Source organism: Ascochyta rabiei, chromosome 1, assembly GCF_004011695.2.
Source record: "Ascochyta rabiei chromosome 1, complete sequence".
In the NCBI taxonomy this organism is placed as follows: Eukaryota; Fungi; Ascomycota; class Dothideomycetes; order Pleosporales; family Didymellaceae; genus Ascochyta; species Ascochyta rabiei.
This window is the reverse complement of record NC_082405.1, coordinates 3,060,785-3,079,519: the sequence shown is the minus strand read 5'-3', so window position 1 is coordinate 3,079,519 and position 18,735 is coordinate 3,060,785. Positions and strand designations below refer to the sequence as shown.

The window sequence follows — 18,735 nt, the reverse complement described above, 5'->3', positions numbered from 1 at the left end:
TCTCAAGGGGCACAATATCGTCATGCCCGCTCCGGTCGCATTCCCAGACCGATCGGCCTCGAAGAAACATCTGGTTGGTCTCCGCCAGTGGAGTCTCCAATCTCCTCAGTTGAGCTTATTCTTAGACGCTACTGGACGAACGCATAGAAAGATTCCGTGTCACCTGCCGCAGACTCGAGCAGTACCGGTCTCATCACTGTCATGGCATTTACGTCTCGGCTTGGTGTTGCTCCTCCAGTAGGACTGCGATGACGGAGTCACACCATCAGGAATCCACCGTCGGACACACCAAGACCGCGCGGTTCCGTCTTTCACCGCTGAGCCACTTTGTTCTTCACGTTTGTACCAGGTTCCTGCTACTAATGAATCACATGTAGAGCTGGTTTCTCATGAGGCGTTTCCACTCTTCACTTCTTCTCTCTTTTCCAAGCTCTCGCTGCTAGGCACTCTCTTCTAGTACGCTGCTGGCCGGCGCTGTGACTTCATACTAACACGTTTAATCAAACCTTCGTACCTAATATCAGTTTCTACAATGTTCTTCAAGAGTGTTGTGCTGGGCGGCTTGCTCGCTGCTGGACACGCAGCTGCCCTCAAGCTTGGCGATGTTAACGGCGTGTTGCGACGAGGCGAGGATCTGGAGGAGGTACTTCGGCGGGACGCTGGGCTTCTCGCCACTCTCACGCAACGACAAGATGCAAACGCCGCAGACACCGCCCCTTTAGCTGCATTGACACCGGCGTCTGGGGATGCATCGAAAGCGGATCTGCAGAAGTGGGAGGAACAGACGCGAGCAGCATGCATGAAGACACTGGGAAACCTCAACGGCCAAGCCTCGAATCCAAGTGGTATTGCCGTCTGCTACAACGTGCCTTTCCTCGACAAGTCGACCGGTGTCTTCCAAGCCGAGCTCCGAATGTACAATGTCTCGGCGCCTGTCGACCCTTGGCAGAGCGTCACTGCTGCCGAAGTCAGTATGACATTATCGTATCTTGGTGCTACGGTACAGGCCATGAACATGAACAATACGAAGCGGGAGGTCAGCGAAGAACGAGCACGCGCTAGGTGGAGCGACGGAACATTGGTCAAGCGACAGACAATTTCCGGCATGGTCGAATTGAAGACGCTTATGTATGTTGGCAAGATCAACTCCAATCTGATGGGCCCGGCTATGACACAGTAAGCATACTCCAGACTTTGCCAAGCAAACGTCGGCTAACCCAGTCCACAGAGAAGCTCTTCAGCCGCTGCTCGTCCCTCAAATCGACCTTGCTGCGCGGAACCCTTCCACCAACGCAGACGTCACCACCACGCTCTCTAACAAGGAGGCGAGTTTCGTCAACGGCGTCTTTGCTCAAAAAGCCGATGCAAACGCACCCTCGAACGCTGATCCCACCGCCGCAGCAGCAGCTACTTCTGCTGCGTTTCTGGCTGCTCCCTTCGTCGTGCCTGGCACCGCTCTCGCCTTCTTCCCTATCGGCTTGCTTGTAACAGGTATCTGGTCCGTGTTCTTTATCCTCTCAGTTGGCTTGGGCACATACGGTCGCATTCAGTTCCGCGACCAGTATAGGAGACGCATGAACGCCGAGAAGGCCAGAGGCGTGCGCACAATCTAATACCGTCACGCACAACGTTCATTACGAGTCCTCTTTTCTATAGATATTGTACATAATTCACCATCCTGGCGATGCAACGAGAATGAATATCGCAATGGGAATGGTAAAGCATCGAGCAGAGATGAGTTGGACGACGCAGAATCAAATATCTATATACCTTCACCAGGAAGCAACTATGAAGTGTACTCATCTTAAGCAAAGTTGTCGCCATGTAGGACTCACGTACCAGTGCCAAGTGCACTTCAGTAGCCGAGGCGCTCATCTCATTGGCTCCCGTCACGCCATTCGTACTTGCTCAACGCTGATTCGCCAGTTAGCCCGGTACGTCGGTGAACAATACGCCCTACGCAATCTCCAAGTATGACTGATATACGATTATAAAGCATTGAGTCAATCATAAGGGTATACAAATAGAGGTTTTGAATCGTCACTTCCGAACAGTAGCATCGCATATCGCAGCAACATTTACAGAACCGGGCCGGCTCGATCACAGCAGATACCATGTCACTACCCGTGAGGTCCAGGAATGGAGTCAAGTTTGGGAAAGAATTGAGGGAGAAGGAGTTTTTGTTTGGAGAAGGGTATCTGAATCTGAACCATGGTAGGTCGTGTCCGAGGTTGCCTTCTATACAGAAGAGGGGAGCGGTATGGCAGTTTTGAGATGACAATATTCTGGTCATGCCTCAATGTCATGGGCAGCAGCCGGCTCTACCTTGGTCCCATCTAACATCAACCAGGCTCCTTTGGTACCTATCCACGCCAAGTGAAAGAAGCCCTGCATTGTTTCCAAGATGCGGCAGAAGCGCGGCCAGACGATTTCATCCGCTACAAGTACCCAGTGCACCTCAACGAGTCTCGCATAGCTGTTACGGAACTCATCAAAGCCCCTCCGAAAACTGTAGTCTTCGTTCCGAATGCCACGACTGCAGTCAATACTATCCTTCGCAACCTCACTTTTGCCGAAGGTGACCACATACTGTACTTCGCTACCATCTACAAAGCATGTGGCACGACGATCCAATACATCACCGAGACGACTCCGGCGAAGAGCGTGAAGCTGGAGTATACGTATCCAGTTGAAGACGACTGGCTCGTTGCAGCATTCAGGCAGAAGGTTCGAGAGGTGGAAGATGCTGGAGGTAAAGTCAAGATCGCCGTCTTCGACACCGTGGTCAGTATGCCAGGTGTACTCGTACCGTTTCAGCGCTTGACTCAGGCCTGTAAAGAGTTGGGGGTATTGAGCCTTGTGGACGGGGCGCATGCGATCGGGCATTTGGAGGTGGATGTCGGGAAGTTGGATCCGGATTTCTTCTTGAGCAACTGCCACAAGTGAGTACCTCCCCCTATCTCGCCTCATGATGATATCAGGCTAACAAATGACATAGGTGGCTGCACGTCCCCCGCGGCTGTGCAATACTCTACGTCCCGGTGCGCAACCAGCATCTCATCCGGTCCACCCTTCCAACCTCCTGGGGATTCAAGACCTCAGCCTCGGTCCCTAACTCTATCAACCCAAAGGGTGCATTTGGCGGTGACGTGGAGTCCGAGTACATTGGCAACTTCGAATTCGTGGGTACCATCGACAGCTCCCCGTACCTGTGCATTCCCAAAGCACTGGAATGGCGCAAGGACCTCGGCGGAGAAAAGGTCATCATTGAGTACTGTACTGCGCTCGCTCAGGATGCTGGGCGCCTCCTCGCTAAGAGCCTGGGCACGGAGATGATGGATAACAAAACCAAAACGCTGAGCCAGTGCTGCATGGCAATGGTGCGCTTGCCGATCGAGGTTGTCAAGGCACAGCAGACAGGCGATACGATCGGGCTCGGAAAAGACCAGGTGGGTGGGGAAGTTACCGGATGGCTGGCCAGGAAGTTGCTTGATGACTACAACACGTTCCTGCAGACGATCTTCTACGGCAGTGCGTGGTGGGTGAGGCTGAGCGGACAGGTGTATCTAGAGCTCAGTGACTTTGAGACTGCGGCGCCGTTGTTAAAAGAGCTGTGCGAGAGGGCTAACAAGGGCGAGTGGGCTGAGGGGCTTGGAGATAATTGATGGGCTGTGTTTGATCTTTAGAAAATCACCAGCATCGAGCAGACCAATACAGAATATCCTGGAGAATATCAGTGCTTTTGCTGAGCATTGAACGTGAACCTTGTACCACTGTGCTGAACGCATTCTGTTCGAGGAACTAGGGGCGAGGCTAAATTTGTTTCCTTCCTTTACAAGATTATTCTGCAACCGTGCATCCTGATTTCACTGACAAACCTCGTGTTGGCGACAGCAAAGCTCAATTTCGGCCTTTAGACAACCAATCTTGTGTCCGCAACAATGGACATCAGTTCAGACTCTATGGTAACTCAAAGTACCAGCATGACCACACCGGACGCAGAGACATTTTACAGGATTGAAGCAAATCATGTCCCTCTAAGCACTTGTAGACTTGTGGTGCTTCTGTAAAGTCTTCTGCGTGACTTACACAATGTAGAGAGAAGACACTTGCATCTGAGCTTTTCTGCGAAATGGGAGTGAGCTTGACAAGAACATGGAGTTAGCAGCAGCTTGTCACTAGCCCAACTCAATATCTTTGCCGACGCTGCAGATAATGTGCCAGCTCACATGCAAGTCATACTACACAGGACGGATCAGTGCAAGCGCCCGGTGGAGAATTCGATTTTTTGCGGAGGAACTCTGGGGTATATCGATAAGGAGCGTATGCGTGAATGCTGCTCAACGCCCTGTGCTACCACGGCAAGGGCGATCCGTGGCGCAAGCTCAAGAGCCAGAGCTGGCGCTGTTGTGAGGAATCAGAGGGGTAGCCACACGCAAAGACTTCGTGGATGATCAGGCCTGTGATGCGCGTAAAGACGGGGGCGGCATGGACATCACACACAAAGTACGGGCGCTGGTCTGCGTCGAATTGAAGGGGCGCTAGAAGGGCGCAGGAACAAGACCTGAGCGGCCATTGAGCGTAGCGCTCGGAAGGACAAAGAGGGTCGTTGAGTGCAAGCGCCGCAATGACTTGTGTCCTCGTACGGGAGAGGCAGGACCGACAATGGCCAGACCTTGCATCGTCCACCGATCTTGAGCGACCCGGACCGCAGTCTTGGATTGAGCGTTCGGCAAAAGTGCCCAGATCGGGTGGCAAGAACATGTAGCTGTTTGAATGCGCACAAGAGCCCTTCCAAAGCCCTCCGCTGGTGGCCGTAGCGCAGGGCTACATAGCGTTCGGCAGGTGTTCTGCCACATACGTAGAGGGGTAATCAGGGCAGCATGTACTGCCCTTGACGAGCACTTGTGAAAGGCTGGAGGCTGTCACATCCCTGGGAGATACATGGGCGCAAGTCCTCGGTCCGCCGACCTCTGCAGCAATGCAAGGGACGACACCGGAAATGTCGCAGTCGCAGATTCTCGGTGCTGCATAATCCACGACCCTCGGTTTGTTGGGTTGGGATATCGCGGCTAGCCTCACAGAAGGCGGTGAGCGCGCATACCAGTACTTAATTTTTTTGATTTTTTGCCACAACTGGATTCGCTCGCTACAACGTGGGCTGGCAGCAATATGGCCACAATGCCCGCTCATGAACAATATGCCAGCCTTGCAATCTGCCAAACGGGGTGGCAAGCAGCATAACTGGAGATTATGGAGCACTGGCAAAAACTTCAGCAGTGTCGGCTTTGATCAACACCAATCGAAGGCCGTGTGGGCAAACTTCGCCCGGTTGTGGAAGGAGCGCCACGCACGCGCTAGCCTATCTGCGCACGGTCTTCACTGAAATTCTTGTCTACAGCCCACCATATGAAAAGCCCCTCACTGCGCTGCTGTCGAGTTCCTTCAAGCTCTACATCCACAATCTCTGTGGCCGCCACCAAAAAAAAATACTCGTGTCATTCAGCTGTAGAGATAGCTGTCTTTCACGTTTCTCGCGTTGTGCGATTTGATACCCCGGTAGACCTCTGTCTACTTTTTCACCGAAAGGTTTTTAGGCCCCGCCGCCTTCGCTTACCGTATAAGAGGACTGCCGCCCTCTTTTTCTTCCCCTCAACCACTACATACTACTCCAACCATGGCTCCTGCTGCGCTTCACGACGCCTCGGCCGTCAAGAGCGAGAACTCCAAGGCCGTCAAGGTCCTCGAGGAGCTCCTCAGCAAGCTCACCGTCTCCAAGGCCCAGGATGAGATCAACGCCTCTGCCAGCTCCATTGCCACCTTCATCAACGGTGACATCGAGGAGGCTGATGCCCCCACCAAGTACGTCAAACCCCTCCCTTTGCACATACACGGAAGCCAATACTGACATCTCTCTAGGGCTGTCGACCTTCTGAAGAAGCAGCTTGGCAACAAGAAGGATGCCGTTGCCCGTGAGCGCGCTCTCGATGCCATTCGCGCCATCGCCCAGCACGCCCAGGTCTCCGCCGCCGTCGAGCCCTACCTCGTCGCCCTTCTGCCGAACGTGCTGGCCGCTGTCGGTGACAAGATGAGCGGCGTCAAGGTCGCTGCTCAGACCGCTGCCGAGGCCATTGTTGCCGCCGCCAACCCCAACGCCGTCAAGGCCATCATCCCCCACATCTCCCACTCCCTCGAGAACGCTCAGAAGTGGCCCGAGAAGATGACCGACCTCAAGTGCATCGAGACACTCGCTGCCTCTGCTCCCGCTCAGATGGCTTTCCGTGTCCCTGATTTGATCCCCGTCATCTCTGGTGCCATGTGGGACACCAAGCCTGAGGTCAAGAAGGCTGCTTACGCCACCATGGAGAAGATCTGTGCCTTGATCTCCAACAAGGATATCGAGCGCTTCATTCCCGAGCTCATCAAGTGTATCTCCAAGCCCGAGAACGTCCCCGAGACTGTTCACTTGCTCGGTGCCACCACCTTCGTCACTGACGTTCACGAGCCTACCCTGGCTATCATGGTCCCTCTTCTTGAGCGTGGTCTCGTTGAGCGCGAGACTGCCATCAAGCGTAAGACCGCTGTCATCATTGACAACATGTGCAAGCTTGTCGAGGACCCCCAGATTGTCGCCGCTTTCTTGCCCAAGCTTATGCCCGCTCTTGAGAAGAACTACGACAACCTCGCTGACCCCGAGGCTCGTGAGAAGACCCGCCAGGGTCTCGACACCCTCATCCGTGTCGGTCACGTCAAGGACGGCAAGATCCCCGAGATCGAGAGGTACGGTGACATTTCTACCATTGCTGGAAACCTCAAGGCTGTTCTTCCTTCGAAGTACAAGCTCGACGACAAATTCACTCCCGTTGTCGACTACATTGGTGCCATCGGTGGTCAACTCATCGACGAGAAGGACTACGAGGGCTTGAACTGGCAGGCTAACGCCGGCCCCTTCGTCGCTGTCCTTGTTGGCGAGGAGGAGGCTAAGGATATCACTGAGAACCTTCGTAAGAAGTCTCTGCCTGCCTCCGTTGCTGAGGATGTTGCTGAGCCCGATGAGGAGGAAGGCGAGGACCTTTGCAACTGCACATTCAACTTGGCCTATGGTGCTAAGATCCTGCTCAACCAGACCCATCTCCGCCTGAAGCGTGGTCAGCGTTATGGTCTTCTCGGACCCAACGGTTCCGGTAAGACCACTCTCATGCGCGCCATCAACAACGAGCAGGTTGAGGGTTTCCCCAAGCAGAACGAGGTCAAGACTGTCTACGTTGAGCACGACTTGGACTCTGCCGATACTGAGATGACTGTCATCGGCTGGACCATGAAGAAGCTCCGCGACGTTGGTATCCAGGACGAGCAGCCCGACATCGAGAAGACTCTCATTGAGTTCGGCTTCACCAAGGAGCAGATCGAGGGTCCCATCACTGCCCTCTCCGGTGGTTGGAAGATGAAGCTTGCGCTTGCCCGTGCCGTGTTTGAGAAGCCCGATATCCTTCTTCTCGACGAGCCCACCAACCACATGGACGTCAAGAACGTCAAGTGGCTCGAGGACTACCTCATCAACTCTCCTTGCACATCCATTGTCATCTCCCACGACAGCAAGTTCTTGAACAACGTCATCCAGCACGTCGTTCACTACGAGCGCTTCAAGCTCAAGCGTTACCGCGGTAACCTCGATGAGTTCGTCAAGCGTGTGCCCTCTGCCAGGTCATACCACGAGCTCAGCGCCTCCGACATGGAGTTCAAGTTCCCCGAGCCCGGTTTCCTCGAGGGTGTCAAGACCAAGGCCAAGGCTATCCTCCGTGCCACCAACATGAGCTTCCAGTACGAGGGCACCTCCAAGCCCCAGATTGCCGACATCACCTTCCAGTGCTCGCTTTCTTCCCGTATTGCTGTCATTGGTCCCAACGGTGCCGGAAAGTCCACTCTTGTCAACGTCCTGACTGGTGAGCTTGTCCCTACCTCTGGTGAGATCTACCACCACGAGAACATCCGTATCGCCTACATTAAGCAACACGCTTTCGCCCATATCGATCACCACCTCGACAAGACTCCTTCCGAGTACATCCAGTGGCGTTTCCAGACTGGTGAGGACCGTGAGACCATGGACCGTGCCAACAAGATCATCACCGATGAAGATGAGAAGGCCATGGACAAGATCTACCGTATCGAGGGTACCCAGCGTCGTGTCATTGGTATCAACTCCCGCAGAAAGTTCAAGAACTCGTACGAGTACGAGTGTTCGTTCGCTATCGGAGAGAACGTCGGCATGAAGAACGAGAGGTGGACACCTATGATGTCTGCTGACAACGCCTGGATCCCCCGTACTGAGATCATGGCTTCCCACTCCAAGATGGTCGCCGATGTCGATCAGAAGGAGGCTCTTGCCAGCGGTCAGTTCCGTCCTCTGGTCCGTAAGGAGATCGAGTCTCACTGCGCCAACTTCGGTCTCGACGCTGAGCTCGTTTCTCACTCGCGTATGCGTGGTCTGTCCGGTGGTCAGCGTGTCAAGGTTGTCCTTGCCGCTTGCTCGTGGCAGCGCCCCCACTTGATCGTCCTCGACGAGCCCACCAACTACCTCGACCGTGACTCTCTCGGTGCCCTTTCCAAGGCCATCAAGTCCTTCGAGGGTGGTGTTATCATCATCACTCACTCCGCTGAGTTCACCAAGAACCTCACTGAGGAAGTCTGGGCTGTTCTTGACGGCAAGATGACTCCTTCCGGCCACAACTGGGTCCAGGGTCAGGGTGCCGGTCCCCGTCTCACCGAGAAGGGTGAGGAGGAAGAGAAGGTCAGTGCATTCAATCCTGCTTCCATAAACATAAGCTAACGCCATCACAGTTCGACGCTATGGGCAACAAGATTGTTAGACCCCCCATATCCCCGGATTAACATTACATTGGCTAACGTTTTCCTTAGGCTGCCACCGAGAAGAAGAAGAAGCTCACTTCCAGCGAGATGCGCAAGGTACGATTCACCCCCACCTGACGTGAGATCGACATTTGCTGACTCCCCTATAGAAGAAGAAGGACCGCATGGCCCGCCGCAAGCGTGGTGAGGAGGTCTTCTCCGATGAGGACGACTAAACGTCTCGCCTCCCGAAAAAGTCTTTCTTTATTCTTCATGATGGTTACGGTGCATGCATACCAGGCTTAGATGTTTGCCTATGATAATGATGGCAGTAGTGGTCATGGCTGGCGTCTGGATCTCAAAATTTGCGAGGTTTTTGCTTTGACAGCCCGCACTTTGCGGTTCGATCTCGTTGCAGATAGAAATAGATTCCCACAACACTTCACATTCAAGACTTGATCCGTTCGCTGCTGTGATGTATTCTGATCGAGCAGTGTTGCTTATCTACCACGCGAAGTAGTGTCTCCACGACTGATGTACGGAAGGTGTAACCTGCTGTACGTATCGCAGACCCCTTGCTACCGTTGCACTGGAGTGAACCTATCGTAGAGGTTAGTAGCGACATTCCCATCAAGACGTTTCTCGGTGAAGGTGAAGATACATACCAGGCCACTTGAACACATACAGCGAATATCCTGAAATGTGCAATGCATGAGTTTGCATCTGAGCCTTGATCTCGTGAAAAAGAAGTCGCGTTGATTCTAGCCACGAGATTGAGAACTACAAATCTTGGTAATAGCATCTTTATCCGAATAGCATAACTCATGACGCGCCTTGTGAATGGCACGCGTTGGCTCTAAATTTCGCCATGTCTGGTGCCAAAAGCTCAATGCAGATGGCTGCCTGCGATCAATTAAATTTGGGACGTGATCGCGCGTCGCAAAATGACGCACTTGATGTCCGCCTAGCGCGTCGCGTTTTCACGCGCCTGAACATCTTTCCTTGCCACCTGCGTGTCTCTGCTACCACTACCGCTTTCTGGTGTTGGGTTTAAAACACTACTGCTCCTGCCTTGGTATTTGGGCATTGATCGCTTGATATGGCTGCTTCTTCGAATGCCAGCACGAAATCCGATCCCACCCCTGACTCCTCGCTGCCACCAGCCAACATGGATGACGACAACGTGTCAAAAACGATGCAGGACGAAGAGACGCGCATGAAACTACAACGCGAGAAGCAAGACGCGAAACGTGATGCTCAATTGGAGAGGGAGAGGCAGGAGGATATCAAGAGTGGCAGAGAGGTGTTGGACAAGAAGTTTCAGCAATTGGAGTTTTTGATGAATAAGAGCAAGGTTTGTCTTCATTGTAACCGTGAACGCTATTCAATGCTGACTTCAACTTATTCAGCTTTATGCGACGGTCATGCTTGCGCAAATGCAGCGCCAGGAGGACGAAGAAAAGGAACAGGACGAAAAGACGGATGGTCAAGCCTCCAGACGCGAGAAGAACGCTGAAACAGCAGCTGCAGAATCGCAACGACGCGCAACACGAAACTCAGCCGTGAACGGGGCATCGACGCTAGGGAAAAAGGCAGATAGTGCGTCAAAGAAGAAGGGGAGAGGGAGGCCAAGGAAGGAGAACTCGAGTATAGCGGACTACTTCAAGAAAGAAGACCTGGAGAAGAAAGTTGAAGAAGAAGCTACAGAAAAGCACAAGGACGAGGACAACGTCAAGACAGGAGACATTGGCATCCAAAACCTCAAGTCCGCACGACAACCGAAACTCGTCACCGGAGGCACAATGCGATCCTATCAGTTAGAAGGGCTGGAATGGATGCTCTCACTTTACCAGAATGGTATTAATGGCATTCTAGCAGATGAGATGGGTCTAGGCAAGACGATACAAACCATCTCTATGCTCGCACATCTGTGGGAGAACAACTCGTTTGGCCCGTTCCTGATTGCTGCTCCTCTCAGCACAACGAGCAATTGGGTGGCTGAGTTCGAGAAGTGGACACCAAGCATTCCGGTAATGCTTTATCACGGCGACAAGAAGGAGCGTGAGAAGCTTCGCAAGACGAGACTGAAGAATCCAGGCACGAAAGATTTCCCCGTCGTTGTCACCAGCTATGAGATTTGCATGAACGACCGGAAGTTTTTGACCCACTTTGGCTGGCAGTTCATTATTATCGATGAGGGACATCGTATCAAGAATCTTGACTGCCGGCTCATCCGCGAATTGCAACAGTTTCAGTCCGCAAATCGTCTCCTCATCACTGGAACACCACTGCAAAACAATCTTGTAGAGCTCTGGTCTCTGCTACACTTTCTTCTGCCAACAGTGTTTGACAAACTGTCCACATTCGAGAGTTGGTTTGATTTTTCTGGCTTGAAAGACAAGTCGAACTTTGAGCAGCTCCTCTCCGAGGAGCGACAGCAGTATTTGGTGAAGTCACTGCATGCAGTACTGAAACCATTCTTGCTGCGGCGTGTCAAGACTGACGTCGAAGCTCTGATGCCCAAAAAGCGAGAGTATGTACTCTATGCACCGCTTACTCCAATGCAGCGAGAGCTATATCAGGCGATTTTGGACGGCACAAGCCGATCATACCTCGAGGATAAGGCAGTCGAGAGGCTAAGCGTCGGGCTCGCGAGCCGGTCTGGGACGCCTCTGAGTATCCGTAGCAACAACACCGTCAAACGCAAAGCTGTCAGCAGTGCTAACACGCCCGTCAAGAGCGTGAAGTCGTCTCGTGCTGGTACCCCTGCGTCAGTGGCTTCTACACGTGGCCGTGATAGAGCTAAGAGGAATTATGAAGAGGTTAGCGATGATGAGTACTTTGCGGGCATCGACAAAGAAGACAGCACATTGGAGGAAGAAGAAAAACTTGACTCAGAAGGAGAAGATGAGCGTATCAGGGCAGCAACGTTCGAGATTGCGAAGCGTCAGCTCTTACAAAAGAAACTTGGCAACCCGATCATGCAGCTCCGCCTCTGTTGCAACTCGCCCTACAATTTCTTCAACCCATTCCTGAAAGCCGAAATCGAGGACGGCGAAACCTTCGCGTCCGACACGGATATTGACGAAACCATCGTCTCAACATCTGGCAAGATGCTGCTTCTCGACTCCCTCCTCCCTCCTCTGATCGACGACGGCCACAAAGTCCTTATTTTCAGCCAATTCACCACAACTCTCGACCTCATTGGGCAATACCTCGCTTTGCGGTCTTGGTCGCACGCCCGCATCGACGGTTCCGTCGCGCAATCCGACCGACAAGCCCAGATTCTCGCCTTCAATAAGTCAAATTCCAAAGATGGAACAAACATCTTCATCTTATCCACCCGCGCCGGCGGCCAAGGTATCAACCTCGCAGCCGCAGACACTGTGATTCTCTTCGACTCAGACTGGAACCCTCAGCAGGATCTCCAAGCCATGGATCGCGCGCATCGCATTGGGCAAACGCGCAACGTCATCGTCTACCGCTTCGCCACACGCAACACAGTTGAGCAGAAGCTCCTTGAGTCCGCCGAAGCCAAGCGTCGTCTTGAGAAACTCGTCATCCGCAAAGGCGGCGTGCGAAACAATGCAGGCAAGGGGGTGGAGAAGGAGCAAGAGGTTGAGGAGCTGCAGAGGCTGCTTCGGAGAAGCGATGGTGAGAAATTCGACATTGCGGGTGAAGGGGAGGGGAGATTGTTCAGTGAGGAAGAGTTGGCGATCTTGTTGGATCGAAGCGATGAGGCGTATGAGAGGGCGGAGAAGGGACTGGATGTTGGTGGTGAAGGGCAGGTGTTCCAAGCTGTGGGGAAAAGGGAAGAAGGAGCTCTTATGGAAGGGCTAAGGGCGTAATTTTCGTTATTCCAAGTACCATGTATCCTTGCATATTGAATTCAACAGGCTCAGGCTCTTTATCGTCATCAAAATGATTCCAAAACAAATCAGCGCTGAAGTGCGTAATCGCAAGTAGCCTCGCTAAATCGAAATGCTGGCTGCAAAAGATGTCTGATATGATTCTCCTACTTTTTCTGCTTCTCACCCTCAATAAAGTCCTTGATCGTCTGCTCCAACCCAACATCTTCCGAGAAGCCCAGCTCTTTCGCTCTCGATGTGTCGTACTTGGCGGGCCAACTCAGCACAATCTTCTGGATGCCCTCATCTCTCTGCTCCTTCACTCTCGATCGCACATCCTTTCCGGCAATCTTCTCCAACGCATCCAGGATCTCGCCGCTCGTGGCTGTGTAGCCGGGCAACAGCACCTGTCTGAAGTGGCCGAACTTCTCAGCGGGGACCTTGATAGCGTGCACCAGGTTGGTGGCCAGGGCGCGTGGGGAAGTCAACCAGATACCGATGCTGGGATCGACAGGGAGTACTGAATCTTCCCCGTTCACGGGCTCGCGAACGATGCCGGAGACAAACGAAGACGCCGCTGCGGTGGGGGCTCCAGCTCGTACGAAAACAGTGGGCAGACGGACTACACGTCCATCGATGAGGCCTCGGCGGGAGTAATCGTTGACCAGGAACTCAATCATCAGCTTCTGTGTGCCGTAGCTGCTCTCGGGCATGGGGACAATGTCCGTCTCGGTAGCCACGTTCTTGACGGCCGCACGACCAAAGACCGCACACGAACTTGTGAATACGATCTTGACGCCAGGCTGCCTGACTCGGGCAATGTCGATCAAGTGCCTCACGCTGTCGAAGTTCACCTTCAGGCCGAGACCGAGGTTGGCTTCTGACCCGCTGGACATGATGCCGTGCAGAATATACACAGCATCTGGGGCCTTCTCAAACAAGACATCAACTGATGATGGCTCTGTGAGATCTGCCGCAAGACACCTCACATCCTTGGACTCTGTAGGATTCGGTGGTTCCTTGACGTCTGCAAGGACTAGTGATGTGGAAGGGTCTGTCTCGATGAGTTTCTTAGCGAGGATCTGGCCGACAAAACCGCCGGCGCCAGTGATGACAACTCTCATGGTGACTCGTGTGCTTTGGTGGTATGCTTGTGTTTGTGCGATGCAGCAGAACTGGACATCTAGGAACCTACGACGGTATCTGACACTTATGACGTTCCTCCATCGGCGAGAATACCGACTTGCGAGAAGTGCAATGATGGAAAAGGCGGGGGAACGTGGGCCGACAGCGGGGTCGCCAAATCGGTGGGCGGGCCGAAAGCCCTGGATCTGCGTTTCCTACAGCCTTGTAGCCTGGAAGTCTTCAACTAGTCGCACATCACGGGGCGACGACAGTTCCAGTGACTTCTGAGCTGATATGTCATTGCTGCAATGTCCCTCCAGTCTCCCGCACGAAAAGCGCGAGCCGCGATTTAGGTCGGCCTGGTCACTGACCTTCCTCTCCTAGGACCGCGGTCGCGCTCAAAGTGGATCGAACACCAGCATTTCGATTGATTAGTGCTACCATGATACAAACTCTTGTAGGACTCAGCTGTTGTTCTTTGTATTCGGCACAGCTCTCGTTCTGGCCGCGCTTCTAGCCTTTGCCCAACTGCCAATTGCGCAAGCTGTTGGTTCCTTGAAGATCGAAACAACTTCTGGCACAGTACAGGGTGCAGTCGACTCGATCACACCGGACGTTGCCCACTTCCTAGGAGTGCCCTTCGCCGAGCAACTTCTCGGAAAGCGCCGCTGGCTACCATCAACCCCCAAGTCGAAGAGAATGGAACTATCGATGCAGGCAGCTTCGGACCCGTTTGTGCTTAATTCACGGGTAACGCTGAGAGCGTTTGGCTGACAGATGCTCCCGAGTTTGTCATCACACCAAGAAACTACACAGGCGAGGACTGCTTGTCGGTGAATGTGTGGGCGCCGTGGAAAGAAGAGGGAAACTGCACGGAAGGAGCGTATGCTGTTGAGGAGAAACTGCTAGTCATTGCTTGGATTCATGGCGGGTCGTTTCAAACGGGTGGTGCATCTGTCCCGTACCAAGATCCTAGTCGATGGGTGCAGAGGAGTTGGAAAGCACATTGTTGTTGGCATCAAGTGAGTGAGCCCACGCCCAGTGTAATCTTAGCGACTGTTGTACGATCTTGCGTTATTCTGGGGGTAATCACACCGTTCTGTTCAATGCTGACCTGAACGTAGTTACCGCCTGGGAATTGTCGGATAGCCAAACGCAGCAGGCCTTACAGATGACGAACAGAACCTCGGACTTCTTGACCAACGTCTGGTCCTTGAATGAATCCTCGACAACATCGCCAACTTCGGTGGCGACCCAGCACGCATCGCTCTACGGGGTCAATCCACCGGCGCCATATCCGTTGACAACTACAACTTCGCCTATCCAGAAGACCCAACCGTCTCGTCCTTGATCATGCGGAACTTCTTTCTCAGTCTTACGTCTGTAGACCCAGAACACACAAACTTCACCACTGTCGCCTCCTCCCTCAGCTGCAACAACCTCAATGCCACCGCTGAGATCGACTGCCTCCGCGCCGTCCCCTTCACGGAGATCATATCTTTCCTCAAGACACGCCTGTGCCCGGATACTGTGCAATCTGCGATCCGCTCTGGAAAGTAGGGCGAAGTATTTGGCAGCATCCAGATACTTTCTACTCAACATAATAAGATTATATTCCGTCTCTTGCCTGGTCATTTTCCACATGGATATTGGCAAGACTCGCTTCGTCTGCAGGATAGTGCACACTCCACTTGATCAGGTGTACGAAAAACGCAATGGTATACACACAGCACGAAAACCAACTTCAACGATCAACGATATTACTCATTATCATCGTGACAAAAATCTATAAACAAGAAGGGTATCTACAAAACAGTCTCTCTTAGTAGTTGTACTTGTAGCAAAGGGTAGGGCCAGCGGTATCAAGAATATCCCTGATCTTGACATCCGGCCTGAAGTCGTACACGTTGATGGTGTTGTCGAGCGTCAGCGCGTTGCCATCGATGTCGTTGCCATCGATGGTAGTCGTGCGAACACCAGCGTTCTGGTTCTGCCAGATGCGGAAGTTGCGGTCGATGAAGCCCTGCAGATATTGTCAGTATTCTGGCACACAAAGGTACGAGTGAAAGTGGAACTTACGTGGTGCAGCCAGAAGGTTGGGTCGGCGGGCGAGCCGTAGACGTCCAGCATGACAGCGCCGATGCCGTTGTGGCCCCAGGCGTGAGCACCGCCTTCAGAGCAGCTGGCCATGTCGGCAAAGGTGGCGCGAGAGTTGCAAGCGTCGACCATGGACTGGCCGGTATTGATTGTCTTGGCGCTGTCGCCGTTACGGGCAAGGCAATGAGGCTGGTTACCTGTGCCAGGTCCAACATTGATCGCCAGGTTGGCGAATTGCTAAATTGGTAGTCAGTGATCTAGGTCACAGAGTTGTGGAACGTGGTTCACTTACGCCGTCCGTGACACAGTTGCCGTTGAGTGCGATGCCACCCATCCACTGGCTGGAGAAGATGGAAGACTGGGAGAACTTTCCAGCGTACTTGGTCTCATCGAACCATGGTAGGGGGCCGGTGAAGCCGCAGTCATCCCGGAGGATTTGTTCGAACGTCCAGAGGTAATACCTGTGCCACAGCAGGAACTTCGCGTTCTGGTGTACCCTGGGTGTAAGGGTCTGGTGCAGGGCAACAAAGTCTTCGTAGCGGCTCTTGGAGGCTGCGAATTGGCCAGAGGGGGCCTTGCCCATCAAGCACTTGAGCGCGTCCACAAAGTTTTGCCTGTCACTCGTGGAAACCGAGTCCCACTCCTGACGAACACGGACAGTGGAGCATGTAGCAGCGGCAGCAGCCACTTTGACTTTCATGTTGGGTGCGATGAGGTTGTCGAGGTTATCGAGGGTGTCCTCGACCTTGTCCTCGACCTTGCCGGCGAGGTCATTGATCTTTTCGGTGAGGTTCACTCCAGCAATGGCTTCCTCGAGGGTCAATGTGTGTCCTGCAGTCTGCTCGAAGATGGAGAGAGGCAACGCCGGGAAGAGCGATGTCAATGGGACAGACTCAGAGGGCACATTCTGTCGCTTGATGGCGGCGCCAGACACTAGTGTTGCAGCCGACAAGGCGGTTGCGATTGAGATGTGCATGGTGTGAAGGGCAGTCGAGCGGTATTAGAATTAGGTATGTAAGTAGTAGTAGTAGTAGTTGTTGTTGTTGTTGTTGCGCTCAGCGAGTGTAGGGTCGAACGAGTGTTGGCAGGAAGTGAAGATCGCTGCTGAGTTTCCAACATCGGGACAGACCGACTTTCTTATCTTCACCAGCCGCAGCGGTGCCATGTTGCTGGAACGATGGGATTAGGACCACCTGCCTGATTGTACACAACCCTTGACGCTCGTCCGCGGACCATCGCAGATGAAGACCGGGGCCCAAGCTGTAATGTCGTATTGGCAAGAAAGGCGCGTGGCCCAGCAGGCAGATGATAAGCTTTTTGCACCGGTGCACCAAATCACAACAGGCTCGTGGCTTGTTCTTTGTGCGGGTCGTCACTTGGGCCTTGCGTGGCCTGCATGGGATTTACAATCTCCGTGGCGGGGACAGGGTCGCTAAATCGTTCTGGTGATGCGGCCAGCCTCCTTTTGGACCCATCAAAAATGTCCCGTGCCGGGCTCCCGCAGATGATTGCGTGTGACAGCTCGTGTTCGGCACGTGTATAAAAATAGGTAGTCGCTGCCACACCTGGAGGAAGCACGCAAAACCTTCCGCTTCGGCGATGAGATGACGTGGATGCAGAGTGATTGAGTAGTCGTCGTTGGCTCCGTGACTCGCAGCGCAGCGGCTGAATAGCCGTGCACCCCGCATCACAGCACCAGCCGAGGAGACGATGGTCGTGTGACATGCGGGCTAGGTACCAACAGCCTCGTGTTGGCCCTCTCTCGTGCTGCCACTGTAATCATCCAGTGAACCTGTGGACCCGCACGTTGGATCCGCTTGCTCCACCGACTCCTTTCCATGACAGCGGATTGCAGGGCTGTCGACCCGCCGCTTGGCATGATGCCGCCGTGTCCAGTTGATTGAGCGCTGCGGTTAGCTTGTGGTGATACGAGTTACAGTGGATGTATTGCTCGCCGGTTTTGCGCGCGGTGGGATGACTGCTGGTAAAGGAGGACTGTGGACGCCACTGCTATGATTGCCAGGAAGATGCTCTCAGCGTTCCGCGTGTTTGGAAGTGTTTTGACCAGGCGGCGCCGCTATCACTGTGGTGTTCACTTGTGCACCAGCCCCCAGGTGAAGAAGGTTGGATTGGAAGCTGTGACCGGATGGTTAGCAAAGATGGTTGGAGCCAAGGAGGGCAGGTGGGATGGAGAGGGAGCACAGCATCAATAGTACAAGGCGAACACGTATCCACGTGCGACGATGGCCTTGTGCAACCTTGGGATGCATCGGGGTTGCGATCACCATGGTAAGAAGAACTCGAGCTTCGGCGAAGAGTCGACAGCACAGGTCGTGGTGGTGCCATTGGTAGACGGCCGTTAGCGCTACCCTTTGCGGTTAGCCGTCCGCTGGTTGATGAACGTCCACTTTGTGTTCACATCTATGTCTGTCGTCACGTCTCTCTAGTTGTGCCTTGGCGATGCTCGGATCTCTCGCGCCCTGAAGATGGGCAGCCGTCGCGAGCTGGACGCAGGACCTCACTCGGTCTGGCTGCCGCCATCAGCACACAGTGAGTAGGTTGTCTGTGCACCACGCGAGCGCGGTTGCCTGCGGGTGTGTCTATACGCACCTTCCCGCAGCTCCTCCCAAGCTCCCAAGCTGCAGAGTACACTGCAGTCTTTCACCACAGAACATTGATCCAAGAGCCATACGCCCGTCCACAGCCTTCCTGCTTAGCGCGTGCGTCCCGTGATAGTGCGTCCCGTGATAGCGCGATTATCCCCCACTTCGTCCGTCCACCACCGCTACCTTTACCGCAGCCACCAAGCGCCAACACC

At 53.7% G+C, this 18,735-nt stretch overlaps 7 protein-coding genes across 7 annotated transcripts, besides 3 other annotated features; 5 read left to right on the top strand and 2 right to left on the bottom strand.

The window, feature by feature from the left end:
* Positions 1–532: 532 nt before the first annotated feature.
* Positions 533–1,613, top strand: EKO05_0000930 (uncharacterized protein; the record flags this gene model as incomplete). Its single annotated transcript, XM_038936473.1, has 2 exons — positions 533–1,176; positions 1,229–1,613. The coding sequence occupies 2 exons, from the start codon at positions 533–535 to the stop codon at positions 1,611–1,613; spliced, it is 1,029 nt and encodes a 342-aa protein (XP_038803471.1).
* A 501-nt stretch (positions 1,614–2,114) lies between these two features.
* EKO05_0000929 (uncharacterized protein) lies at positions 2,115–3,665 on the top strand (the record flags this gene model as incomplete). Its single annotated transcript, XM_038936382.1, has 3 exons — positions 2,115–2,214; positions 2,351–2,942; positions 2,999–3,665. The coding sequence occupies 3 exons, from the start codon at positions 2,115–2,117 to the stop codon at positions 3,663–3,665; spliced, it is 1,359 nt and encodes a 452-aa protein (XP_038803470.1).
* Positions 3,666–5,677: 2,012 nt separating this feature from the next.
* Positions 5,678–9,083, top strand: EKO05_0000928 (translational elongation factor EF-1 alpha; the record flags this gene model as incomplete). Its single annotated transcript, XM_038936607.1, has 5 exons — positions 5,678–5,862; positions 5,920–8,788; positions 8,839–8,862; positions 8,917–8,964; positions 9,018–9,083. 5 exons carry the CDS (start codon positions 5,678–5,680, stop codon positions 9,081–9,083), a joined length of 3,192 nt encoding a protein of 1,063 aa, XP_038803469.1.
* An 863-nt stretch (positions 9,084–9,946) lies between these two features.
* Positions 9,947–12,695, top strand: EKO05_0000927 (Putative ATPase; the record flags this gene model as incomplete). The annotated part of the gene is made up of 2 exons (XM_038937072.1): positions 9,947–10,201; positions 10,257–12,695. The coding sequence occupies 2 exons, from the start codon at positions 9,947–9,949 to the stop codon at positions 12,693–12,695; spliced, it is 2,694 nt and encodes an 897-aa protein (XP_038803468.1).
* Positions 10,554–10,593: a tandem repeat.
* A 167-nt stretch (positions 12,696–12,862) lies between the features above and the next one.
* On the bottom strand, positions 12,863–13,819 carry EKO05_0000926 (uncharacterized protein; the record flags this gene model as incomplete). The annotated part of the gene is made up of 1 exon (XM_038944840.1): positions 12,863–13,819. One exon carries the CDS (start codon positions 13,817–13,819, stop codon positions 12,863–12,865), a length of 957 nt encoding a protein of 318 aa, XP_038803467.1.
* A 1,354-nt stretch (positions 13,820–15,173) lies between these two features.
* Positions 15,174–15,380, top strand: EKO05_0000925 (uncharacterized protein; the record flags this gene model as incomplete). Its single annotated transcript, XM_038936627.2, has 1 exon — positions 15,174–15,380. The coding sequence occupies one exon, from the start codon at positions 15,174–15,176 to the stop codon at positions 15,378–15,380; it is 207 nt and encodes a 68-aa protein (XP_038803466.2).
* Positions 15,381–15,642: 262 nt separating this feature from the next.
* EKO05_0000924 (Tyrosinase) lies at positions 15,643–16,893 on the bottom strand (the record flags this gene model as incomplete). Its single annotated transcript, XM_038936613.1, has 3 exons — positions 15,643–15,843; positions 15,900–16,154; positions 16,210–16,893. The coding sequence occupies 3 exons, from the start codon at positions 16,891–16,893 to the stop codon at positions 15,643–15,645; spliced, it is 1,140 nt and encodes a 379-aa protein (XP_038803465.1).
* A 21-nt stretch (positions 16,894–16,914) lies between these two features.
* Positions 16,915–16,967: a tandem repeat.
* Positions 16,968–18,693: 1,726 nt separating this feature from the next.
* Positions 18,694–18,735: part of a tandem repeat that runs on past the window's edge.